The sequence below is a fragment of the Polyodon spathula genome, chromosome 22, assembly GCF_017654505.1.
Source record: "Polyodon spathula isolate WHYD16114869_AA chromosome 22, ASM1765450v1, whole genome shotgun sequence".
NCBI lineage: Eukaryota > Metazoa > Chordata > Actinopteri > Acipenseriformes > Polyodontidae > Polyodon > Polyodon spathula.
The window spans coordinates 25,647,624-25,671,458 of NC_054555.1; the positions used below are offsets into that span (position 1 = coordinate 25,647,624).

At 41.7% G+C, this 23,835-nt stretch overlaps 1 protein-coding gene across 9 annotated transcripts in view; it reads left to right on the forward strand.

The window, feature by feature from the left end:
- Positions 1-23,835, forward strand: part of LOC121297194 (nuclear receptor corepressor 2-like) — a 127,817-nt gene that overhangs the window by 91,211 nt on the left and 12,771 nt on the right. For all 9 annotated transcript variants that reach the window (XM_041223320.1, XM_041223326.1, XM_041223327.1 and 6 more), the window contains 21 exons: positions 1,668-1,730; positions 6,011-6,153; positions 6,511-6,652; positions 7,188-7,674; positions 10,488-10,608; positions 11,315-11,540; positions 12,720-12,767; positions 13,975-14,139; positions 15,360-15,517; positions 15,790-15,895; positions 16,143-16,250; positions 16,689-16,792; positions 16,952-17,102; positions 19,599-19,742; positions 20,091-20,177; positions 20,552-20,787; positions 21,272-21,614; positions 21,980-22,210; positions 22,355-22,600; positions 23,081-23,233; positions 23,444-23,620. In XM_041223320.1, coding sequence (XP_041079254.1) covers positions 1,668-1,730; positions 6,011-6,153; positions 6,511-6,652; positions 7,188-7,674; positions 10,488-10,608; positions 11,315-11,540; positions 12,720-12,767; positions 13,975-14,139; positions 15,360-15,517; positions 15,790-15,895; positions 16,143-16,250; positions 16,689-16,792; positions 16,952-17,102; positions 19,599-19,742; positions 20,091-20,177; positions 20,552-20,787; positions 21,272-21,614; positions 21,980-22,210; positions 22,355-22,600; positions 23,081-23,233; positions 23,444-23,620 — 3,639 coding nt within the window. The remainder of the gene's footprint in view (positions 1-1,667; positions 1,731-6,010; positions 6,154-6,510; positions 6,653-7,187; positions 7,675-10,487; positions 10,609-11,314; positions 11,541-12,719; positions 12,768-13,974; positions 14,140-15,359; positions 15,518-15,789; positions 15,896-16,142; positions 16,251-16,688; positions 16,793-16,951; positions 17,103-19,598; positions 19,743-20,090; positions 20,178-20,551; positions 20,788-21,271; positions 21,615-21,979; positions 22,211-22,354; positions 22,601-23,080; positions 23,234-23,443; positions 23,621-23,835) is intronic.

Genomic DNA, 23,835 nt, shown 5'->3' on the forward strand with positions numbered 1-23,835 from the left:
TCATGGGTGGGGAGGGCCTGTCAATGTAGGATGTTGGGCCAACTGTTGTAAATTCCCATCCAAAGATGTGAGCCGCTGTTGCCTTTCCTTAAATCCAAACCTACAAACAATGTATCCACCTTGGCAGTGGTTTGTTACTCGTAGCTAATGATTTGCCTCAGAGGGAGAATATAATAAAAGACTTATAATAAAAAACATAATTAGAGACTGCTTGTCTTAAAGCCAGTCATGCACAGAGTTCACTTGAGTTCTGCTCTGCATGTTGCTCTTTTGTGTCTCAGCACTCTGTCTGCCCCTTGGCTTTGTGTGATGAGAGGCAGAGTGACTGGCCAGTACAGTTGCAGACTCCCCTACAGCTAGTGCCTGACAAAGCCAGTCTGAGTGAGGGGAGCTTAGCAGCTGTGTTAGGGGCTCAGCTGGTCCAAACCCCAAGGAGGGCCACACTCCTCTCCCAGTTTCCTGCTTAAAAATACAGGTGCTTTTGTCCTTTCAGGTAAACAGGCAGAGGTAGAACAGTGCCTGTGCTGTGTTGGTTTGTCTGAGAATCGACTTCCACCTACACAGTTGTTATGCAGTTATCTGTAACTGTGACTAACTGGGGATTACCTGTGTTTTTTTGGGGGGTTTTGAATATATGGTAGGGGAACCTTAATGGCAGTTCAAACTGGAAACTTCATTTTTGACCAGGGTTGTAGCAAGAACTGGAGACTTACTTCTTTTAACGTTTTCACTGTTTGTTTCCATACACACACACACACACACACACACACACATACACACGCTTTTTGTGAGTTCTGTTTGTTCCTGGTTTAAAAGCTTGAAGGCGCCAAGGAATACAAAGTTAAAGAAACGTAATTCAAGGTCTCCTAGGAGGATGCGTATTGGCAGTCAGGGATTTGAAACCAGAAATTCTTGGCTCCCGGTTTTTCGCTCATACCACAGGCAATATTTTTGTAATATTAACTGTAATTGGCTGCGGGCAGGGGAAACATTCTTTTTTGTTTTTTGTGGATAGTGCATCCCACGTCCCTTGATTTTCATAAACTGTAAAGCATTCAAGGGCTGTCAGTAATTGGTTTTGCATTTCAGGAAGCATGTATTTGTTTAATTATATTTATATCCATGTATTATATAGGTCCGTCCCCCATCCCCCCAGTTGTCTTTAAATGTACCCAGTGGATTATAGCAGTACGCACATCTTCCCACAGGTGGACGCATATGTCTATCGACAATTATTGAGCCATCTGCACTCAGCTGTACAAGCTGAATAAGCAATTTAGTATCACAAACATGCTCCGAGTCTCAGATAACATGGGAGAAGGAAGTGGTCAGAGATCAACAGGCTCCTGGAAACAGAACAAGCATTGCCGGGCCGAATTGCCCTCCTCTCGTTTTGTACATTTTCTTATTTATGTTTGGTATACATGGATTTGAGAGGGTTGTAGTGTTTTCCCTGGTGGGATTGTGACCGGGATACACTGAACCTAGACATGCTATGGAATAAAAGCATGCTTGTAATAACTAATGATTAACTGAACTTGGTGTGGGCTTCCCGCTAAATGGTGTTTACTTGATTAAACCTGGAGCAGATGAATAGCTGTGTGTGTGAGTAAATCTGCAGTTGTTTGCTCATGTTTTCTTACATGTGACTCTGATTTGCTTTCCAGCTAATCTGGAGATGAATGAAAGCTCTCGCTGGACAGAGGAGGAAATGGATACTGCCAAAAAAGGTACAAATGTGTCTTATTGTTGCCTCGCCTCTTCTGACTGGAGCGAGCATGGCAGTCTCAGTCTGCCGTTCAGTGATCTGTGTTTTACTTTCTAGATTAGTGTGCCGTGCTCCTTTTTTCTTTGTTTTCCCTTGCTCGGCGAATGCCCTATTTTATTATTTTATTTTCAATTCTAATATGTGACTGAAGACACTGCTTCTGGAACCCAAGGTTCTTGCCAGAAGCACTGACTGTAATCTGCACTATATTTCTGTAAAAAGAAAATCAGTTCCAGTTTACTCAAAAAGCCGATATCCACCTGCGATCGTGGAGTAAACCGGATGAATCCATTCAATAAGCTTTTGCTCCAGTTCTAGTTTAAAACGTAAACCGTTTCCTTTTCCTTTTTAAAAAAAGATGAGTGGATTTTGCATTTCGGACAGACTATTTGAGTTTAAGTTGCATCCAGTATATCTCAATTTTGACATTTCGGTCACAAATGTATTTGAATCCAAATACAGTTTCACAGTAGTAACATATCTATACCTTTTGCTGTTATTGGGGTATCAGGGTATTCTTGTAATGGTAGAAACAGCGGCAGATCTCAATACTGCTGCCCTAAGGTGTGAGTCAGATTTGAGCTGCAGATCTCGTTTCACTACATTAGAAGTAGAAATGTTAATAAATGGGTCAGTAATCTACATTGCGTGATCCAGGGGAATATCATATAAATAACGTCTGTTCCATTTTTAAAGCTTTAATGGGACTGTTTCGTATAGTCTGTACTTTTCAAGGAGCTTTTAAAACGTTGTACGCTTTTAAAGAACGGTTATAAGTTACACGCCCATGTAAGACTTGAGAAACATGGTCACTTCTTCACCATTAGAGCACCTAATGAGATGTATTGGGCTTCCCAGCAGAAGTGTCTGTGTTATTTACGGTGGGTGCAGTGCAGTCCCTCCCTACAGTATGTCATCATTAGAAACAAGCCCCTTTTAATTCATGGTAATGTTTTCAATTCCTTTCTCCTAGGGGAGATTAACAGGCTTCAGTCCCAGATCCTAGATTAGTTCTGCAGCAGGCAGAGCGATGACCTGGATCTGTATAAAGGTTTTTATATAACTGCAGTGGATGAATGGAGGGTTGGCTTCTATAAATAGGATAAAATTAAAAGATACATGTATTGTCACAGACAGTAGTTTCCACTTGGGTGATTCTGGAAACAAGTATTCACATTTTGTTTAGGTTTTATTGAGGGGCTTGTGGATTTGGCATCTTGTTCCTAATAGCAGGCTGGCAAACTAGCCTCATGGTAAAGTAGATGCCGGATATATTATACAGTGTTCAGCATGTTCTCTTTTTTTGTGTAAGTCACGCCTATCTGCATTGTGCAGCTCTGAATGCTTTTGAGATGCTATTGAGTGTAGCAATGGAATCCAGGTTGCAACTTTGAGTATTTTATTTTTTTCAATGAAGGAAAAACACTGTTTAGCCATATAATAATATAACCTAACAGTAGTATAATTCAAGGTCTTTTTAGGAAGTCATTGAAGGCTATAGTGTATGGCCCTATTTGTTTAATGGTGTTAAACAAGGACTCAACGGTAAATGTGTAACTGGTTGAAGGGTTAACCTTGGCTTGGCATTTGTTTAGTTTGTACTACAGCTGGCATTGCACAGAGGAGCTAATGTACTGGCGTTTTATAAAGAGCTGACTTTCATATGAGGCTAAGTGGATTACTGGCTAGTTCAGCCAAACTTTTATTCTAACGCTAGAAGAGGGTAAATGTGCATTGGCTCCTTCGTTTATTGAGTTTCCTCTCACTGTTCACATAATGTACATTTTGCATATGTGATTGTAATGTATAATTTGAAGCGGCTTGATAGATTGTTCTCTCTATTTCCCCTTAACTAAGTTGACCTGTTTTGTAAATGCTGTTGAATAGAGGTGCTTGTATGTAGGTACTGTCTATTTCGGTATAATAAGTGTGTTGGTGCCTCATTTCCTTTCAAAACCTAACACACTTGTCAGGTGCTGTTAAATGTCCTCAAAAGATAGACACAGCAGTGGCTTTTCATAGTGAAATGCTTTCTCTAAACAAAAAGCATGATAAACGTGATGCACCTTGACTTCCTTTTATGTAAGTCATCTAATCTGTCAAGCTGTTCCCGAGTGAAATACAGTCAGATAATCAGCTCCTGCCTTGTTCTATAGAAACTGAAGGAGTTTCGGCTCAGTTGAGTGAATCCTGCCAATCGTTTCGCCTCGCTGACGTTCAGAATGTGTGATGTGTGTTTAGAGGCATGGGGGCAAAACCAGTGCCAAGCCTCCCGCAGCCCTGCCAACCTGGATCGGTGCCACTCTCCCTGATATTAATGCTCAGTCTAGCGGTCACATTCAGACAAGATGAGACGCGGGGTCAGCCAGGGGAAAGATTAGAATGTACTGCTCCTTTGCATAGCAACGGCATCAATCCTTCTTTAGCTGGCAGGTTTCCTGCAACGCTGCCAGGCAGTCTCTGTCTCTCTCTCCTCTCTCTCTCTCTCTCTCTCTCTCTCTCTCTCTCTCTCTCTCTCTCTCTCCGCCTTATTTACTTGGTAGGGACGGGGCTTTGAAAGTGGTATTCTGGTACCCGCTCGTAGTCATCAGATCAGTGGCAGAGGATGACAAAGGAGGCACAGAATACTGAGCAGAGAGCAGATACTACTTCTGAAGTCCCGCTGCAGCTGTGAAAGGGGTGCTGTGTTTATCGCCACAGGCCCGCGCTGGGAAGTATGCGCGACTGCTGCATGTGCCTTTCACAGCTTCTCAAGTGTCGTCTGTGTTGCCCTTGCTGGCGGGGCCTGCGGGTCTAGGGCTGTTTGAGCTCAATATTTAAGTATTTGCTCGCTGATAACGTGTTGCATTGAAGATCTGGCCTATGGCAACTTTTCTTCTGAAGGCGATAGGGGTGGAAAGAATGGAACGCATGTGAGCTGTGGACACCGGGATTGAGTGGATTGGGAAATATAACTTTATGTCCTGTTGGGAACTGGAGCTTCCTTTTTTTTCTTTTCTTTTGGATTGGTGTGTGTGTGTGTATATATCTCCTTATCTGTGTTAGTGTGAAGCATTTACAGGATTCTACAAGATAAAAAGGTTTAGCATTTAGAGATGTAATCAAGGATGTAATGTCTTACCCTGTGGGTCAGAAGATTATAACTGTGCCATGCATTTACACTGTATTGGAAAGGAAAAAAAGAAGACGTGTGACTGTCTGTGGGAGGTGCTTTTAAGTTAGCTGGGATTTTGGCTTGTGTTATGTACTGTAGAACCAACATTGACCAACCCAGGAGATTAAAAATCTGGTTTTGAATGCAAAAATGTGTTTGTGTTCTTGACGTTAAGCTTGGGGTTTCCTCGTGCTGTCTGCTGTTTTATTCCTCAGGGTGAATGTGATTACAGTCTTTAGACTTCTTTTATTATTTTTTCAATTGTGCAGTTTTCTAAAGTATTATATTCCCATGAAATAAGTATAAAAGTACAGTAGCTATTTCAGCAAAATGGACTGTGGTCAATGGAATGGACTGTGGTCAATGAAATGGACTGTGGTCTGGACTACCAGTACACAGAATGTTTCCTTTACTGCTTTTAGATGTCTGTTAAAGTTTTGTACTGTACGAGTGGTTGGTAAGCAGTGGTTTGCGCAGTTGCCTTGCTGTCTGTGTATCTTGTGCTTTTGTTAGTTTAGTAATCAGACCAGCTATCTTATCTGTACCTTTTTGTACGAGACGGAGCTATTGGGCTGTAACAAGCAAATGATTTACAGAGACATCCCCCATCATGAGCCAGGTTAACCTTTTCCACTCTGCTAGCTACTTCATATACTGCAGCATTTAATTTTATTATTATTATTATTATTATTATTATTATTATCTCATAATATATAATAATAATAACAACAACAACAACAATAAGTCCATATATCATTATATATGTTAAAGTACAATTTAAAGACCATTTCTGTTTTACTCCAATCTTGTCACATATTCCATTGTATAAGAGTCGACACACTAAATCTATAAACTCTGTGTTTTATATTATATCACTATTATATATATATATATATATATATATATATATATATATATATATATATATATATATATATATATATATATATATATATATTATCAGATGCACTGTTGTAAATGTTTTATCATACTGGTGAACAGATATATCGTTATAGTCACATTTTAGTCCTTATTGTTTGGTAGTCTCCGCCCATGTTCTAAATCTCCTGATTTTAATGTTTCACTAGGCCTTCTTCAGCATGGCAGAAATTGGTCTGCTATTGCCAAAATGGTGGGCTCCAAAACTGTGTCTCAGTGCAAGAACTTCTACTTTAACTACAAGAAGAGGCAGAAACTGGATGAAATTCTGCAGCAACACAAAATGAAAGTGGTAAGACCGTTGTACTGTACTGTATAACACATTATGTACAGGTTTTTTTTATTGTGGATGTGTAGACTACATATTACAATGCCCATAGAGGTTCCTGGAGTTTTCCAAGCTGGCATTTTACATGCCTGGATACAACTTGGTTTATTCAGTTGTCTCTGCTGATATGACAGCAATTTAGGCCATCTAGTCCGTTGCCAGACAAACTAAAGGAAAATTGACCCATGGTGCTGGCTCTTCTTTCTGTAGAGAGACCCTGCAAGCCTAGGTTGCATGCATCTACGGCAGCAAACTAGACCTAAAGAGCCCTGAACTTGATTGTAACAGCAGCTTAACACGGGGGGGTGTTCTGTGCCGCAGGAGAAGGAGCGCAACGCCCGTCGGAAGAAGAAGAACGCAGCGGCGGTGCAGAGCGAGGAGGCCCCGTCCGTGACAGAGGAGGAGGAGATGGAGGTGTCAGGGGCCAGCGGCAACGAGGAGGAGATGGCCGAGGACGCAGAGGGTACGACCTTCGCAGCAAAGGAGGGTGGGAGAGGGTCGAGTTCACCTTCGTAGCTGAAGGGCCAGTGGGAAATCATTTTAATTCAGAATGGTATCTTCAAATTGTACCGCGATTATAGGCTGCTGCATGGAGAGGTGGCCACAGAATCATTGAGTCGCTGGACTATGAGGTAATGGTAATTGGAAGAATTTATCAGAAGGCTCTTTTTAAAATGCTGTAATGTAAAAGGATGTCACTGCCTGTCAGAGATGTATTGTGTAGTTTTGCAGGAGCTTTGTGAGGAAATTTGCGTAGGGCCTATCCAGGGCTAGACATCCCTCATCTTTCATTATTTTTTAATAAACACAGCTTCAAAAAAAAAAAAAAAAAAAAAAAGTATAGCTACAGGAACCGTACATTGGCTTAGTAACCACCTGTATCCAGTGCTGTCTCTCTTTCCTTCAGAAATTTTTGCACTAGCTCTTTATACGTAATGAAAATAAGTGTAATATCCTGCCTTGTTTATATGTCCTAATATGTTTTCCTTTTATTTTAGGTGCAGCCAATAATAGCTCAGACACAGAAAGCCTATCATCTCCCAGGTCTTCAGAGGACAGCAAAACCAAAGACAACAACAATGAAGGTAACAGGCCCAAGTCAGCTCCTGGAGCTGTAGTAGAAAACAGCGCTGGACCCAGTGCTGGATCAGACGACACTGCTGCAGGAGAGCCCCATAGAATTCCAGACAAGGCCTGTGCTCAGAGCAGCAAGCCTAAGGAGCAGAACAAGGTGAAAGTGGAAGTCGAGGAGACTCTCAAAGAAGACCTCATTAAGAGTGAGGCCTCTGAGGACTCAAAGGAGCAGCAATCAGACTCTACAGATAAGAAACCAGCAGTGGATATTGAGGCAGGCAAAAGGACAGCCAAGGCTATGAAAGTGGAAAACCAGCATGGACACAAGGCTGGTGCGAACACGGACAGTGACTCTAGCGCCACCTGCAGTGCAGATGAAGTAGAGGAGCCGGATACCTCAGACAAGAACAGGTAAGGGCAGACTGTATATAGGTAGTAGGCTGTTAGGTGCCAGCAATGAGATGTACCAGCTAATGCTGATTTCAATGCAATTTCTGTTACGTAACTATCTGAGACATCCGGCAGTTCTCGTCTTTCTAAAATGTTTCTGTCCATGTAGCGTATTCTGTGTTAATGTCCCACATTTCGCTCCCTGTCGAGATTACACTTTAAAGCTGGTGGAAACCATGCAACAGTCCTGAAGCAGGCCATTGACCGCTGGTCTCCTGTTCTCTTATCTGGAAACTTGGAAAGCATGTACATGCCACATGTCTGACCCTTATTCACATAGTAGTGTGATGTTAATGACAGCCTCACCTCAAACAGTATGTGGCAAGTCCACAGTTTCAGTGGTTGCAATCTTGTATAGCTGTCACCTGGTGCATAGACTTTATTCTATTTAAAAAAATAAAATAAAAAAAAAATCAACAACTGTTTTTTACGTTTGTAGAAGTTCAGTCATCATTTTTTAATCCTTTTGCATTTATAACAGAAATAATTTCCCACAGTTTGAGTATCTAGTCTCCCAAACTACACAAGAACATATCTTCTATAATAATAAGGGATGCCCTACAAAATACATAATGGATTTGTTTATAGAGGGAGAGAGTAAAGGAGAGTTAGGACGAGCCATGCTTCTGGGGAGATTGATCCATTTTGACAGAGCAGAGTGTACGTTGTGTAACAATTAAAAGCTGGCAATCTGCCAGGTGAGGGTGCCATGCGATTCAGAGGCTGACATTTCTGTTAGCATATGGGGACCAGCAGGCCAGAGGCAATCTTGAGTAAGGTTACGATTTGGAATTCCCGGAAAGGTCACCAAATGATACAGTTTTAGCTACATCAGCATACATAGGAGCTTTTAAATAGTTCCCCAAAAAAACAGTAATATAAAGACTATTGCGTTTGACTATGTGACAAGTCAGAATTACGTAATCTGGCAGTCCTTTTTGGGAAAGGTGTACAGCCTTAACAGATCGTCAAACCTTTCACCTGCTGTTCTAAAATACCTCAAATATCTCTTGGTTGAGAGAACGCATGTACCAATGACATTGCTTTAGATGTTTTTTTTTTTTTTTTAATTCTTGATATTTAAAACTCAGCACATCTACTTAAATGTAAATGTATCCAATTTCGCAAATGCAGTCTGTATTTAAAATATGAACAACAGCTGCGACCACTGCGCTGTCAAAAGGGCTGCGACATGATGCGTCCTTCGTACAGCAAACGGTGAAGCTGCACAGCTTTTATAGCTGTCTGCGCCTGACGTATCGCATTCATCTGCGACAGAAGTATGAACCAGGCTTGAGAGTTTTCCACGATTCTGAAACAGCATGTTGTAAAGAAAGCCTCTGGAAGTTGGTAAACTTCTGTTCTGTGATGCATCTGTTCTTCTGTCGTTACAGAAAACAGCTCACTCACAATTTTTTTTGTCCTTGTAGCTCATCCATTTACATGCTTGCTTGCTCAGCTATCTCATTCACTGACCTAGAGCTACACGTAAATGCAGCGTGCATACATGACCCAACAATTTACAGATACGCGCAGATTTGCATTTTCAGTGCATGACACACTATTTTTCAAAGGAAATAAAGCAAGCGCCTAATTAAATGTATTTTTACATCCATGTCCACGATTTCACAGCCTTTATTCAAATTCACGATTTCCATGAACTTTGTGACAAAACCATCCCCTTAATCGTGAGTTTTCTCATTTACCTTGTCTAATGGTTAGCTGCGCAGACTGCTATGATGAAGAGAACTTTTTTTTATTAGCGGTGTGCTGACACTCGTAAACGCCTTGAAGTGTTTATCAGCAGGTAATAATTAATTCAATTCATTCATTAATGTGTTTCAAAACAAGAACAGCTGTCCTCCCCTCACCTCTACAACCAAGTACCAATCAATGGCACAACGTGTTTTAAAACTCAATTGGAAGGGAACGTTGTGTATTACCTGCCGATAAACCCTTCTTAAAGGCAATTCCGAACACGAGTATCGGCACACTCCTAATGCAAATACTTTTCAGAACACTTTTTGGTTGTTGCAGTTCAAAAATCTCCCTAATTTGTTACTCGGTATTTACATTGTCATTGCTCACTTGCTGCAGTTGCATGGTAACTTTCCTCCGTGTTACTGTCTTGTTGAGAGTGGCTTGTCGTCGTGTGCCCATGTAATCTTCGACATGTTCTGCCCTGTTACTGATGCAGACATCCAATGGTTTCATCGCACGGCTTTAAACAGGTCTGATCCATTCCGTGGTGGCAAGAACATCCCAACACACCCTGTCTGAACGCCATGTGTTTTCTGTAACTACAACTGTAGTTAAAGTAAACAGTAACTGCATTTGAACTTCATTTGTAACTAATGGCATTTATTGTTCAGTATAACAAGCTTGTAATTGTTTGTCCTTGGTACTGAATTGAGAACATTATAAACCTGGAGTCTTTCCCAGGTTCAGTGTATTTTGTGAGTAACTTTTTTTTCTGTCAGCCTTTCAAACAACTACTGTAGGATGTAGCTGCTGTTTTTCATCAATGTTCATCATGTAAGTCCGTTGAGCAGTATACAGGTCGGCAATTTTGCTGTGAGAAACAATGAAAACTGCTTGAAAATGTCACATTCAGCTGACAGAAACGCTTTGTGGAAGTTGCCTGGTGTTTCATGGTCTTGTTATCCAGCTGGAGCACACCTAAAAGAATGGATCGTGATGCCAACAGTAGTTCCTATGATTCAGTACTGGAGTGTTGTATACCATACCAACAGAAGGATTTCTGTTTCATTTAGGATGACCTCGCCTCGGCCAAGCCTGCTGAATTACTCCCACGACAGTGTCATAAACTCGCCGCTGCAGAAGCCGATGGACCTGAAACAGCTAAAACAGCGGGCTGCAGCCATTCCTCCCATTGTAAGTGTTTAAAAAAAGAAATAACCAGGTAAAAACACCTCCAGGTGAGGTGAAGTAGCCTTAACAGTGGGGATCTCAGGATAGGAACAGACATAGGCAGCAGTACACAACCACATGTGAGACCAAAATCACATACTGCATTATTCCACAATAAACCACAGTGAGTGAATGACCAATACATTACTACTGGTCAAAAAATATAAGGAAACTGGGGGAAAATGAATAAATAAACAAGCACCTGTGTTCTTCCTTTTATTCCATTTTTATGAAGTAGCAGTTTGGCTCGGATTCATTAAAAAGTAACTGCTGTGATGGGTTGGGTATTAAGGAACACGCCCCATAAGCTACTGTATGAGGCTCTGAAAACCATTAGCAAAACACCACATGATAAACAGCTTCAGAATGACAGCCAGGTATTATTCTTATTGTCTAAGCAACCAGCCCCTGAAGATGAGAATGCAGTAATATTGTTTGCTGAAGAATCTCTGCTCCTCTGGAGTACTCTTGTTTTGTTTCTGGCGGCTGGTATAAGTGAAGCCAGGTGCGGTGGCAGCGTTGCTGTAGGACTAATTCAAACTGGAGGTTAGAGCTTCAGTTGCTTGTGCCTCTGGAAGCAGCCCCTTTACGATGCTGGAGTTTGCAGTAATTGGGGTGACATTGGCTTCTGCAGCGCTAGCGTTGAGCTTTTTTTCTTCTGTTTCGCCAGATGCCCGAGGTGTCCCTTCAGGGAGCGCCACGCAGCGGCAAGCCTCAGGCTCCTCACCACGCCTTGGCCTTATACCAGCAACAAATTACAATGGTGCATGAATCTGTGCAGGAGAATAAGGCAGCGATAAAGCAGCAGCAGCAGCAACAGGCTGAAAGAGAGAAACAGCTGAGCAACAGCCCTCGGATCAAAACCAGGAGCCCTGCAGCCCCCAGCGACAGAGAAGGTAACAACCACTCCCCTTCCCTGCTCTCATAACCCTTTACCCTACTTCGCACAACAAAATAAGTACATTTTTTTTCGATTGTAGGTGCTGAAAGGCAGATAACAGTAGTAGGCTTTCTCCTTACAGGGGTTTAAAAGTCCTTCTTGGTCCTAAGGCTGATATTGGAAAATCTGTTTCTGTAGTTTTTGTCATGCATTATATTACTGTAGATATTCCAGCTTGGTTACGCCGTCCAGTTTAGTCAGTCGTTCTTTGTTTTTTTTATGTCTATAAAATCTCACTGGAAAAAGGTAGCAGCATATTTTTTCACTGTTCTATTTATTTATTAATTTAGCCATTCATTACGCAGTGGTTTTCAGTTTTTGAGTTGTGTTTTTTTCCCTGTTTTCTATTAATAAAGGGGAGGTATTTTGTAACTCAGCCTTGCAGGCAGTTTTGGTGTGTTGCTGTCTGTGAAAAGGCCAATGTGCTGCCTAGTGATGTAGCTGCAGCACCCTCACTGAATTAGGCCAGAAGAGATTTGTTTCACTTCCAGTTTACGTTTGTTTCTCGCTGAAATGAAACCTCTGGGGGTGTGTGCTTTTCTGCTGGCACTGTGGTGCTTTCCTCACACACAAAGTGTACCAAGTTCACTAATGGTGTTCTAGGTATTTGAAGTCACTATACAAAAAGGATGCGCAAATAATACCTCTTCTGGAAATAACAGGAATAGTGTGTTTTATTTTTTTATTGTTTTGTTTATTTTCTTATTGGTTACAGCCTTTCAACATAGCAACCTGCAGCACTGGGAACAGCTGGCTCTTAAGAGCACAGTGACATTTCTATTGGTGATTTCTGAGTAAATGAACCCTAATGATGCTCTTTGAACAAGCCATTTCCTTGAGGTTTTTTTTTTTCCTGTTTACTCTTCATAGTAAATAATAGCATATTCATTCAGCCCAATAATAACATGTGAAGCTGTGTGTGTATTGAAATAGTCTACTGTATATCGACTGCAGCGCCAGTGTGTTCACCAGCAAGCATTGTACTTCTTACTAGAATTAAGACAAACTCCCTTATAAATGACTTGTGTTTAAAGTAAAAGATATTGGTATATATATATTGGTTGTGGCTGGAATGTAATTTGTGACCCACACCTATGCATATTGAAGAGGAAGCTTGTGTCTGTGTCCCCTACAGAAATCAGTGATAACGAGAGATGGCTGCAGACTCTGCTACATGGATTCCGTAGGTTATTCTTTACACCTTTTATGTACTGCGAAAGCAAAACTAATTTGCAAGTTTCAAATTCGCAAAACCCTTGTATGCTGAGAGAAATGCCTAACCTTTAACCTGCTAGAACTGTTGTGTTGTGTGTGTGTGATACATCTCGGCACTGGTCAGAGCATGGATGACCAAGGAAACGCACATCTTTGCGTTGAGCTAGAATTAACCAATTAAGAAGCTAGTGCTTAATGTTTTAAAGAATACCCTCAATAGTGCATCATTTAGATTACATTCAATAACAAGCGTTTTGACTCCGATGTCTTTTTCAGTGTCATCAGTATTCAAAGGAGTTTTGATTCATATACAGTACTTTTATCACTGGATGATGTGGACTCCCCCAGCAAATGATAACGTGTGAAGGATCTCTTAATGGACCCATTAAGGGCAATGTGCATATGCTGATTTTGCACTTATCAGACATTATTAACCTCACAAGTGTGTTTGGCGCTAGTTACTGTACACAAGGAAAAGCTCATTTCAACACTGAAGATATTGAAAAAGACACCAGAGTCAAAACACTTGTTATTGAATGTATTTAAGTTTTTTTTTTAGTATTTCCTAAATTATAATATTCAGCAATGACATCAGTAATGGACATTGATACATCTGCTTCAGCCATTGATCTAGTCATCTGGTTAATCACATGCCACTGATGAGGTAAACCATACATGTCACAAAAGAATTTGAAAGAAATCACTGACCTGATGCTTAATCTGTGCATTCCCTTCATGCAATCCTCCCACCCCATTGATAGAAGTGCAGTGTTGTAGCTACCCTCTCTCTAGGGAGCAGTCAGTCCAGACTGTCCAAAGGGAGACACAGTTTAGAGCTCCTAAATACTCCGGTCAGAACCTAAAGTCTGGTTTTGGATGTTTGGAATTATATATTGTTTTTCAACTAGCAAGTAAGAGAGTTAACCTGTTTGTTCCTTGAATTGCATACCAGTCATGATTTTATCCATGTTTGACTCGCTTGTGAGGTCAGCCATTGATCCCAAACCAAAAGGTGTTGCAGCTAAGCGCCACTCTGTTTGGCACTGAATTCAGTCAAAATTATAATATTGACATTAAAAAACTTTTTTTTTTTTTTTTTTTTTTTTAAATAAATACAGAAGTACTAATAATTTTGTTTTCATTTTAAATGAGTCACTGCTGTCTTTGTTCTCCAGATAAACAATCTGCCTACTCTCCAGAAGGGAGGAAGCAAAGTGGGGAGCGGGATTCGAGACCTACCAGCCTGTCTAGGCCCACACACTCTCCATACCAGCATTCTCCAAGAGAGATGTCCAAAGTCTCCTCTCACCCTGAGCCTCACCTACTGCATTACAACCAAGGCGAGTCCTAGAGTCTGTTTCATATATCATTTAGCTAAGGTTATGCTTTTAGTGTAAAATAAAACCTTGATTCTCTTAACTTCAGTTTTCACAAACGCCTTTTATTTGGACAGCCTGTGGTAACTTGTAAGGATGTCTTTATTGCACGTCCATAACTATTAAACACTGAGGGGTAGATGTACTAAGACTGGTTGTCCGTCATAAGGAGGTGTCTGGTTTAAAAACAATACAATAAAATCGCACAAATGCACGTTTATAATGCTCAATGCATTTTAAATGTAAATCATTGCACTGAAATAGCACTAATGTGTTTTGGGTAGACTACACATTACATTATGTAAAAAATATATAATTCTGTACAGTAGGCCTAAACGATACATAGTAAAATCTAATGCATACACAGGGGAGGGCACTTTGTCACAATACCCAGTGCACTTTCTTTTTACTTTTAGTAGTCTATTGCTCCCAACACATTGGGGAAACTAGAAATGTATAGAAAAGTGTTTAAGGCTTGTAAGTACAACGTGACTTTAGTGAAATTAAGTACCTGGGTGTTTATCTAAAAAATGCAGAGCATTGGCAACGCACAAGAAAAAGTGGACTATGGTTTTTCTTGTGTGTAAAGGATGTAGGCTTTATGCAGTAAACTAAAGGTTGTCAAGGTACTTTTTAGTTTTTTGGAGCAGTACACAGTAGAGGTAATGATTAGTATTTTGCAATGTTTTTGCAATAGAAATGGAATGAAAAAAAACAGTGCTTCTTGTAGTTGAACAAGTGCAGAGTCAATGAAAGGCTATTCTGGGGTTTCCAGAGATCTTCACAGAGCGCTGTTACCTGGCAACACCAAAAGCCTTCAGCAACGGTAAAAGGTTTGGATGAATACATTTTTATGAAGTGGTCTGTGTTCCCAGCTTCAGTCAGTAACAGTATAACTAGTAATGTGGTTCATTGCGAAATCATAGTGGTGTAACGCAGAGCTCGTAATGGGTCGGTCTTGGATTTCACTGCAGACAATTGAGTTCAGATTGAGTTTCATTCAGCCCTGAGGCAGTTGGGTCTTACTATAAAATGATTTCCCATACTGGTGGAACCTTCGCTCAGATATAAGGTGACGGCTGTTTATTGCTATGTTGATAAAGAAAAAAGAAATGCACATACTCCTGAGTTTTCATATTTGTGATTTGTTAGTGTTGTGTTAATTCTGTCGTTTTGATTTCCAGGTTATCAGACAGCGGCTCACAAAATGCCAATAAACTTGCAGCAGGACAGCGGTGGACTGGCGGCAGTTAGACCCCTCCAAATCCCCAACCCCCCTCCACTCATCTCGTCAACCAAACCCCCCGGCATGCTGGAGAGGCCGGGGGGCTCCATCACACAGGTAAGGACCACCCTTAGAAAAGTTTACAGTTGTACCCATGGTTGTACTATGCATTTACCATATTTTGCCTTGCTGTTTTTTTAATATGCTTTTCCATGCTTACCTATGCTTTACCTTGCTTTTGAGGTGATAAACTTTTTTTGTAAGAGCAGCCTGACCACTGATTTCTAAAATGTACTGTAATCAGTAGACTTGTAAATTAACTCATGCAGTAGGTCACTAGCTCAATAGCGGGTATAGTACTATATTGCACTTTTTTTTTTTTTTTTTAGGGCACACCCGTTCAGCTTCATAGTTCAGGTTATGTCTCTGAACATGGAAAGGACTCTGCAGGTTCGCTCACCCTGGGGATGCCCTGGATGGATCACAAAAAAATTGGTAGGAACTTCTTTGTAACAGATTGGGGAACTGTTGAATACTGCACATCTTGTACTGTTGATTGTCATGATTTATCAGTGATTTTCAGCAATCTGTAGTCCGTGCATCCATATAGATCACACCACATTAGGAACATGGTTAGGGACACTTCATTGCAGTCCTGTTTACGTCCTATTGCAGTGCTGTGTTCACTTACTGCGACGTGCTGCCTGCTTTTACTGATGCGTTTGCTTTGCTTGTTTTCCAGTGCCATTCCCTGCAGTGAAACAGGAGCAGCTTTCACCTCACAGTCAGGCGATCCAGTCGGAGAGCATGCTTGCCCAAGGGGCTGCCCATGAGAGCAGCATTATCAGGGGTGAGTCACAACTCTCTTGTGAAACTAATGAACTCTGTGAGCTACACAGATGTGATGCAACCAGCCTCAGTGCAACATCCTCTTTTTATCTTAAACTGCAGCCAAAGAAATACATGGTGTACTTCAGGAAATAGCATTGTTACAAAACGCAATAAAATAAAACGGTGCTTTAGTTTACCTAATTCTTAACCAGAATCCCAAGTGGTGTTTCCAGTTTGTGTTTTGCAGGGTCAGGAAGGCATGCTCCCGTCTTTGCCAAACCCTAAATAATGAAAAACGCTTCCCGTAGACTAAGCCATTTCCATGAACTGGAAACTGTCTTAAGCTGCAGCCTGCAGCCATTCTCCACTGTTTCATCTCTGTTGAAATCATTAAGCCTCTTAAATGGGCACTGATGTCTGTTGAGTACCAGAAGGTGACACTAGAATTTCATTGCAGGGTCCTCCATCTCTGCAGTGCAAGGGGGCAGCATTACCAAGGGAATCCCTGGCACCAGAATCCCTCAGGAGGCACCAATGACCTACAGAGGGTCCATCACTCAGGTTAGTTTGAGATCATCTGCTGTAATCATTGCACAGCATTTCTAAGCAGGTGCAGTGGTTTGTTTTATACCTGCCAAGCATAGTTCAGTGGTTTGCTCAGATTTGAAAAGGTTTGCAGCATTGTAATGAATGAATTCTGTTTCTTTTGTTTTCCTGAAGGGCACTCCGGCAGAGGTCCTGTACAAAGGTACCATCGCGAGGATAATAACTGAAGACAGTCCCAACAGAGCAGAGCGAGTGAGAGAGGAGGCCTTGAGTAAAGGACACGTCATCTATGAGGGAAAGATCGGCCACATACTGTCCTACGATGGTACGGGAAATGGAGGGAGCTTCTTGTTCGGGAGCTTCACATTGAATGTTTGGAATAAGTTGTTTTTCTTGATTTCGTGGCAGTAACGAAGTCTGCATATACTACATGGGCATTTATTACAATATATTATTTCACTCCTGTAGACACTGTGGTGACATGGTACCAAAACCTCAAATATGTATCAAAATGTAAAGTTTACTTATTTACCACGTACTTAGTTTTAATGTAGTGTAGTGTCAGCCCAATGCAGAAAACACATGCTCTCTGTCACGCTTAATGTAAAATATTGTATGTTTTATTACAACTAATAAGTGTCTAACTTGTATTTCAAAAAATGAATATCGTGCAATTACTAGTTACAAACCACACAACAAATGCAATATTTTCTTCATCAGTGATCTACAAAGCCAGCAAGCAAAATCAGTTGTATTTCTATTAAGAGCAAGATGCATTACACATTAAAAATGGTGATTCACATTGACTTAACAGGAACTGCATTCCCTCTCTGTAATGTGTAGCAGGAAGAAACGGTTGACTGACCACAGAGTTGACCACACATCCTGGGGCACAGGGCTTCCATGCCCAGTAATGCTCTTTCCATTTGCTTACCACCAGAACAGTGCCTTTCACCAGAGAGAACGCGCTCCTGAAACTGCATGCCAGCGAGTTAGCCTGCCAGAAACGGAGGTGACTCAGCTGAAGCACTGCTTTGTGTCAGCTACAGCGTACTGTAAAACATTCTGAAGCATTTTGGGAATGCAAGGGCTGGATTGGATCTTTCCTGAAAAATGTACAGACAAAACCTGCTAATACTGGCAGTGTCAAAGAATTAAACATCGTTCCAGGCTTTTATATACTTTCCAGCCTATATATAAAAAAAAAAAAAAAAAAAATCCATGAGGTTTATAGTTTGTTGACTTATAACCCTTTAAGAGTCAGTTTTATTACAAGCTTAATTTAGTATTGCAGAATAGCTATCCATTATTGCAGGAAAATCTGAAAATCATTAACCAACCTCAGATCTTGTATGAGCAGATACTTTCCATCCAAAAGCATGGCTGTGGAACACAGCTGCCTATTATTGCCTGATGTATTTTTTATCATATAAAATGGCAAGACTTTTTTTTACTGCAGCCCTCATATCAACGGATGTCCTTATAGTCATCCATGCTGTTGTCCGTCCATCAGTGACCACATACTGCCTTACAATAGTAATTTGTCACCAGAAACTCAGTAGGAGGGCAGATGGAACCAGGGTCCAGACCTCTTTGACGCAAGTTTCTAAGTGGATCAGATTTCATGTCAATTTTTTTTTTAAAAACACTCGGCAGCAACCTAGCTCTAGTCTTGTTTTAGCCTGATTTTAAATGGCTTGCCTAGGATATAAATGAGGCATGCTCATTCTATATAGGCCGCTTCAGTGGTGTTTAAACTTGCACCAGGTATTCGTTAGGAGATGCATTCTGCCCATATCTGTACACACTGTTCTCAGAGATAATGATTGTGTTAAGGAGCCCTCATCCTAAACACAATATACAACTAAACTCAGGAACCACAGCCCGCACCCTATAAACAGTTTTTTGCTCAGATGATGTCTGCACAGTTTTTTTCAGGTGGGGGGGCAAGCACATAAGCCTGATGTTTGCTGATCACTTGTCTAGGAGAGTAATGTACCCCAGCTGATAAATTAGGGCTCCCGTCTGAAATGCGAGAGATAAATGTCAGAAGCCTATGAGTGCATTGTTGCATAAGCGCATCCAGTTTGTAATGTCGCAGCCGTTTTTTGATTAGATGCTCGATCGTATGGATAATGGATTGTGTTTGTACTTCAGGACCATTTAATCATAACCTGAGAGCTGCTGAATGCACTGAAGGACAAAATCAAACAATACTGAATGGCAGTGCATTTATCTTGAGTGTGCACCCTTCAGATCTCTAAAGCAGTGCACTGTAAACAAGCCAATTTTCAGCATTTCATGGCAAACTGTTGCTATAATAAAATTCCCTACTGTATGTTCCTATTTATTTTACCACCTTGCCAGTGATGTACCCACACTAGAAGGATGAGTTAGGACCTAGTCTGTCCCAAAGACACTAAAAATGATCTCTGCTTTGGGCTGAGATTTTTCAAAGTGTAAAGCTCTTTTTTAATACTGATAGACTATAACAATAAAACAGAAGGTGCGCTTCAAGAAACAAATGGTTCAGTACGTTTGATATACTGAATGTACATGTTTTTATATATAATATATGTATTTTATATATATATATATATATATATATATATATATATATATATATATATGTATGTATGTATGTATATATATATATATATATATATATATATATATATATATATATATATATATATATATATATATATATATACACACACACACACACACACTGTATTTCAGTCAAGGCTGTGGATGGTTTTGGAGTACTTTGTTTGAGTTGCTGTTGTACAGGGTATAACTGTGTGTTGTTTGGGTCCAGGTGCTGGCCAGAACTCTAAAGAGGAAAGCAGGGGGCCGAGTGCCCCCCCCGAGACGACGGGAGGGAAGCGCTCCTATGACATGATGGAAGGAGGAATCTCCAGAGGGTTACCTGTACGGGACTCCCTGTCTGTCAACTGTGAAGGTATAAGCAGGATTAGTCAGCTTCAGCATTAGTCTTACTTGCAGCGTTGGTTTCTATTAAGATGCTGTAAGCCATATTTTTGTAGCATTTGCCTGGGTGATTCATTGATACCTGTTGTAAATTTTAATAAAGGAAGATTTAGAAGCTCTTTAATTTTTATTGTATTTTTTTTTTCGAAAGGAGAAAGATCCCTGATCATTTTACAAATGTGATATAATTAAGAGGGACATTTACATAGTTTCTGTTAGGTCTCTTAAATCTTAATTTTCTAGGCGTTAATTAAAGACTGTGGAAGTCTGCGATTGGATGATGGGGTGTATTGAATCATAGCGTTTTCTTTGTGCTCAGGGCTGATTGGTCGAGCCATGCCACAGGACCGACACAGTCCTCACCACTACAAGGATGCACATCACATCCGGGGATCAATCTCACAAGGTACAGTGCGGTGTGTGAGCATGGACACAACGGAGCACGGCTCGCTTTTCATTTACTGTACTGGCTTTCGAGCTGATCAGCGTCACAAAACCATCACCTGTGGTTCAGTATCGGCAACTAGAATGATGTTATAGTTTGTTTTTTGTGAACGTACATCTTGGCATGTTTTGCTCCTTTGACGCATGATCACGTGACCAGCGTATGGCATGTTTCAAACACATAGCAAAACAGCAGGTGCACAAAGCGCCATGAGTCTATAAAAACGGCTTCTTTCTTTCTCTTTTGAGAATGAGTTTCTTTTTAAACATCCAATAAGCCGTATGAAACAAAGCCGCCCAGTGCTTCCTGTGCTGACAGGCTGACTGCTCTTGCAGGTATACCTCGCCACATGGAGCCCATGGAGGATTATCTCCGAAGAGACGGCAAACAATTGAAGAGAGAGAACACTCCTCCTCGAGGCCCGCCCCCTGAGGCTCTCAAAGGAAGGCATGAAGTTGCCACGGTGAAGGAGCCAGGCAGGTCCATTCACGAGATCCCTCGAGAGGAGATGCGGCACATTCCAGAGGTTTCCATAGTGACAAAGCCTGCCAAAGAGGGATCCATTACCCAGGTGAGTGCTTATTACTTTGATCACTGGAGTCGCACTCAGGAGGTTTAAAAGTTAATGACTAGCCGTTTCTGTACAGCTCTCACTTGAGGAGAAGCTTTACTGTACCTGTTTGTCATCTTTTCCACTCCCTACTGATTCCTCATTAACTGCAATTTCATTGAGATGCATTGCTTTCTTTATGAAAGTGGAGAGGTAGCAGGCAGAAAAATAACTACACATGCAATGCATAAAATCACAACAAACCCGTCCGATGCATTAATCAAAAATATGCCTTTCGGTACATAGAAGGCATATATGTGTGTGTGTGTGTGTGTGTGTGTATATATATATATATATATATATATAATATATATATATATTTATATATATATTTAATTTTGAAAAAAATATATATATATAATATAGATATATATATATATATTTATACAATAAATATTTATTATATTATTATAAAAAATTTATTTATTTATTTTTTTAACTCTAGGGCACCCCAATGAAACACGACAGCGGTTCCAGTAAAAGGCACGATGTGCGTTCGATCATCGGGAACCCCTCACGGTACCACCCGATGCAGCACCACCTGGAGATGCTGCAGGACGCGCGGGTTCGCTATGAGGAGAGCCTCAAGGGCCGGCCCAGCGCGGTGGTCAGCACCTCGGGCTCCATCTCCCGCGGCTCCCCAGTCATCATCACTGAGCCGAGCAAGGCCCACCACAGCCCCCTGGCCTATGAGGACCACAAGGCCACACACAGGGCCACGTTCGCTGGGCACCCCCACCGCTGCTCTCCTGTGTCGTCAAGGGAATCCACAGCCAGGCAGCATGAGAGTAAGTCTTCATTGTTCATCTTCAGTGGGGAACTAAGCAAAATGGTCCTTTTGACACAATACAGTAGGCCTGCGAAGGATAACTCCAGAGACCATTGAAGATGATGCCTTTCAAGTGAGAAAGATATTGTGATAATGACCATTTTCAATTAAGAGTTGAGAATCTAGCCATAAATGTTGAAAACCTTTCAGTTAACAGCTGTTTACCATTTAAACATAAAGTACATTGTTGACTTGTATTTAAATGTGTGCTTATATTCACCTACAGTATAACGTTGCTTGTATATTGTGCATACACACATACTGTATATAGTGCGACTGTTTTGGGGTGTCATGACCCTCTGCTCTCTGTCCGTCTGTCTCCAGACAGTGGGATGAGTTCAGGGAAGGCTCAGTCTCAGGAGAGGAAGCCAACGCCCACCCCAAGGGAGGTGAGCGCCAACAAGTCCCCCCACGCCGGCGTCCCGGACCACCACGCCTCACTGGCCTCCTACGAGCAGCTTCTGCGGGGCGTGGGTGCAGCCGAGCTGTACCGTGGGCAGATCCCCCTGACCTTCGATCCTGCCTCCCTGCCCAGGGGCATCCCAATGGAGCCAGGTACTGTGCTAAAGGAACCAAGCAGAACCTACAAAAAGAACTGCCTATGTGCCTGAAAATGATCTGTGATTTGAGTTTGTAAGTTTCTTTTAATGTTTATATTTCTCCATGAGATGCAAGCCATTCTTTCTTGTCTTTTCACAGCCTACTACCTTCCTCGGCACCTCGCCCCCAACCACGCCTATGGGCACCCCTACCCCCCCTACCTGATCCGTGGGTTCCCCGAGACGGCCGCACTGGAAAACAGACAGACCATCCTCAACGATTACATCACCTCTCAGCAGATGCACCACGCCGCAGCTGCCGCAATGGCCCAGAGGACCGACCTGCTGCGTGGGCTGTCGCCTCGGGAACAGGCCCTGGCTCTCACCTATTCTGCAGGCCCGAGGGGTACGAACAGCTTTCCCTGCCTCCCACTCCTGGGCTTGGCAGTAATTGGTGTACACAGTGTGAATTGAGTCATTTTCTGGAACCCATGGGCTCATTTACTGGAGCGTGTGGAATGGTGTTGGGGGATTTAAGGTTTTCTGGCAACAGTTTTTCTTGGGCTGTGTAATACAGAATAGCACTTGTACAGCATACTTAAACACACGCTCACCCCAAGCCGCTTACAAACAATAATAAAACCCAGACACAGAAGAAATGTAAGGATCTAACTGGTTTGTACAGGTGTATTGCTCAAAATTAATCAGCCCGTGTGTGTCTTTTCCGGATGGGATAACATTTGCATTAAAATTGAACAGAACTTGTGAAAGGGTGTAAAAGAATGTAGCTGTGGCAAGATAAACACAGGGAACAGTTGGTGTCCAGCACCATACGCAGGTTTCGATTGCCAGAATTGTAAGCATGAACATCTGGCCTGTTTTGCAGGAATCATTGACCTGTCTCAGGTTCCACACTTGCCTGTCCTGGTGCAGTCTAATGCTGGTGCATCAGCGCCCCCTATGGATCGGATCACATACATCCCTGGAGCGCCCTCTGCCTACGGGAGTAGGCCTTACAACACCTCCCCTATCTCACCAGGTGAATATTTCAATATATATTGCTTTACATTCCACTCTGATTACCTGCATGATATTACACCTGCCTGTAATATTTCCCTCCAGTCTAAAGTTAATTGAACCAGATCCTTTACAAGATAATGAGGCAGGGCCTCAGAAGCAGCACATCTCAGAATACATATTTTATTACTACTTACTAATTAGTAATTCATTTATTTATTTTTTAATTCAGGTGGGCCATCTCACATGACCAAAATGCCTGGGACACCTTCATCAGAGCGCGAACGAGAACGGGAAAGGGAGCGAGACAGGGACAGGGAGAGAGACAGGGACAGGGACAGGGAAAGGGAGAGAGAGAAGCCTACTCCATCTGCTGCCAACGAGAAGCATGCCCCCATCTGGAGACCCGGTGAGAGTTGGCTTTATTTATGTCTTTATTTACCTCTGGATACAGAGAAATCAAGGATCACATCAAAGCATTGTAGCCCGATTTTTATGGTAGACAACATACAATTCCAATACAGAGGAACAACACGAGGTCTAGTCCTGAGCATGTAGTGTATTTTCATGTATCGGCGAGTTGCTCTTTTTGCCAGCTGTGGCGTGACACCCAGTGACGTTTGT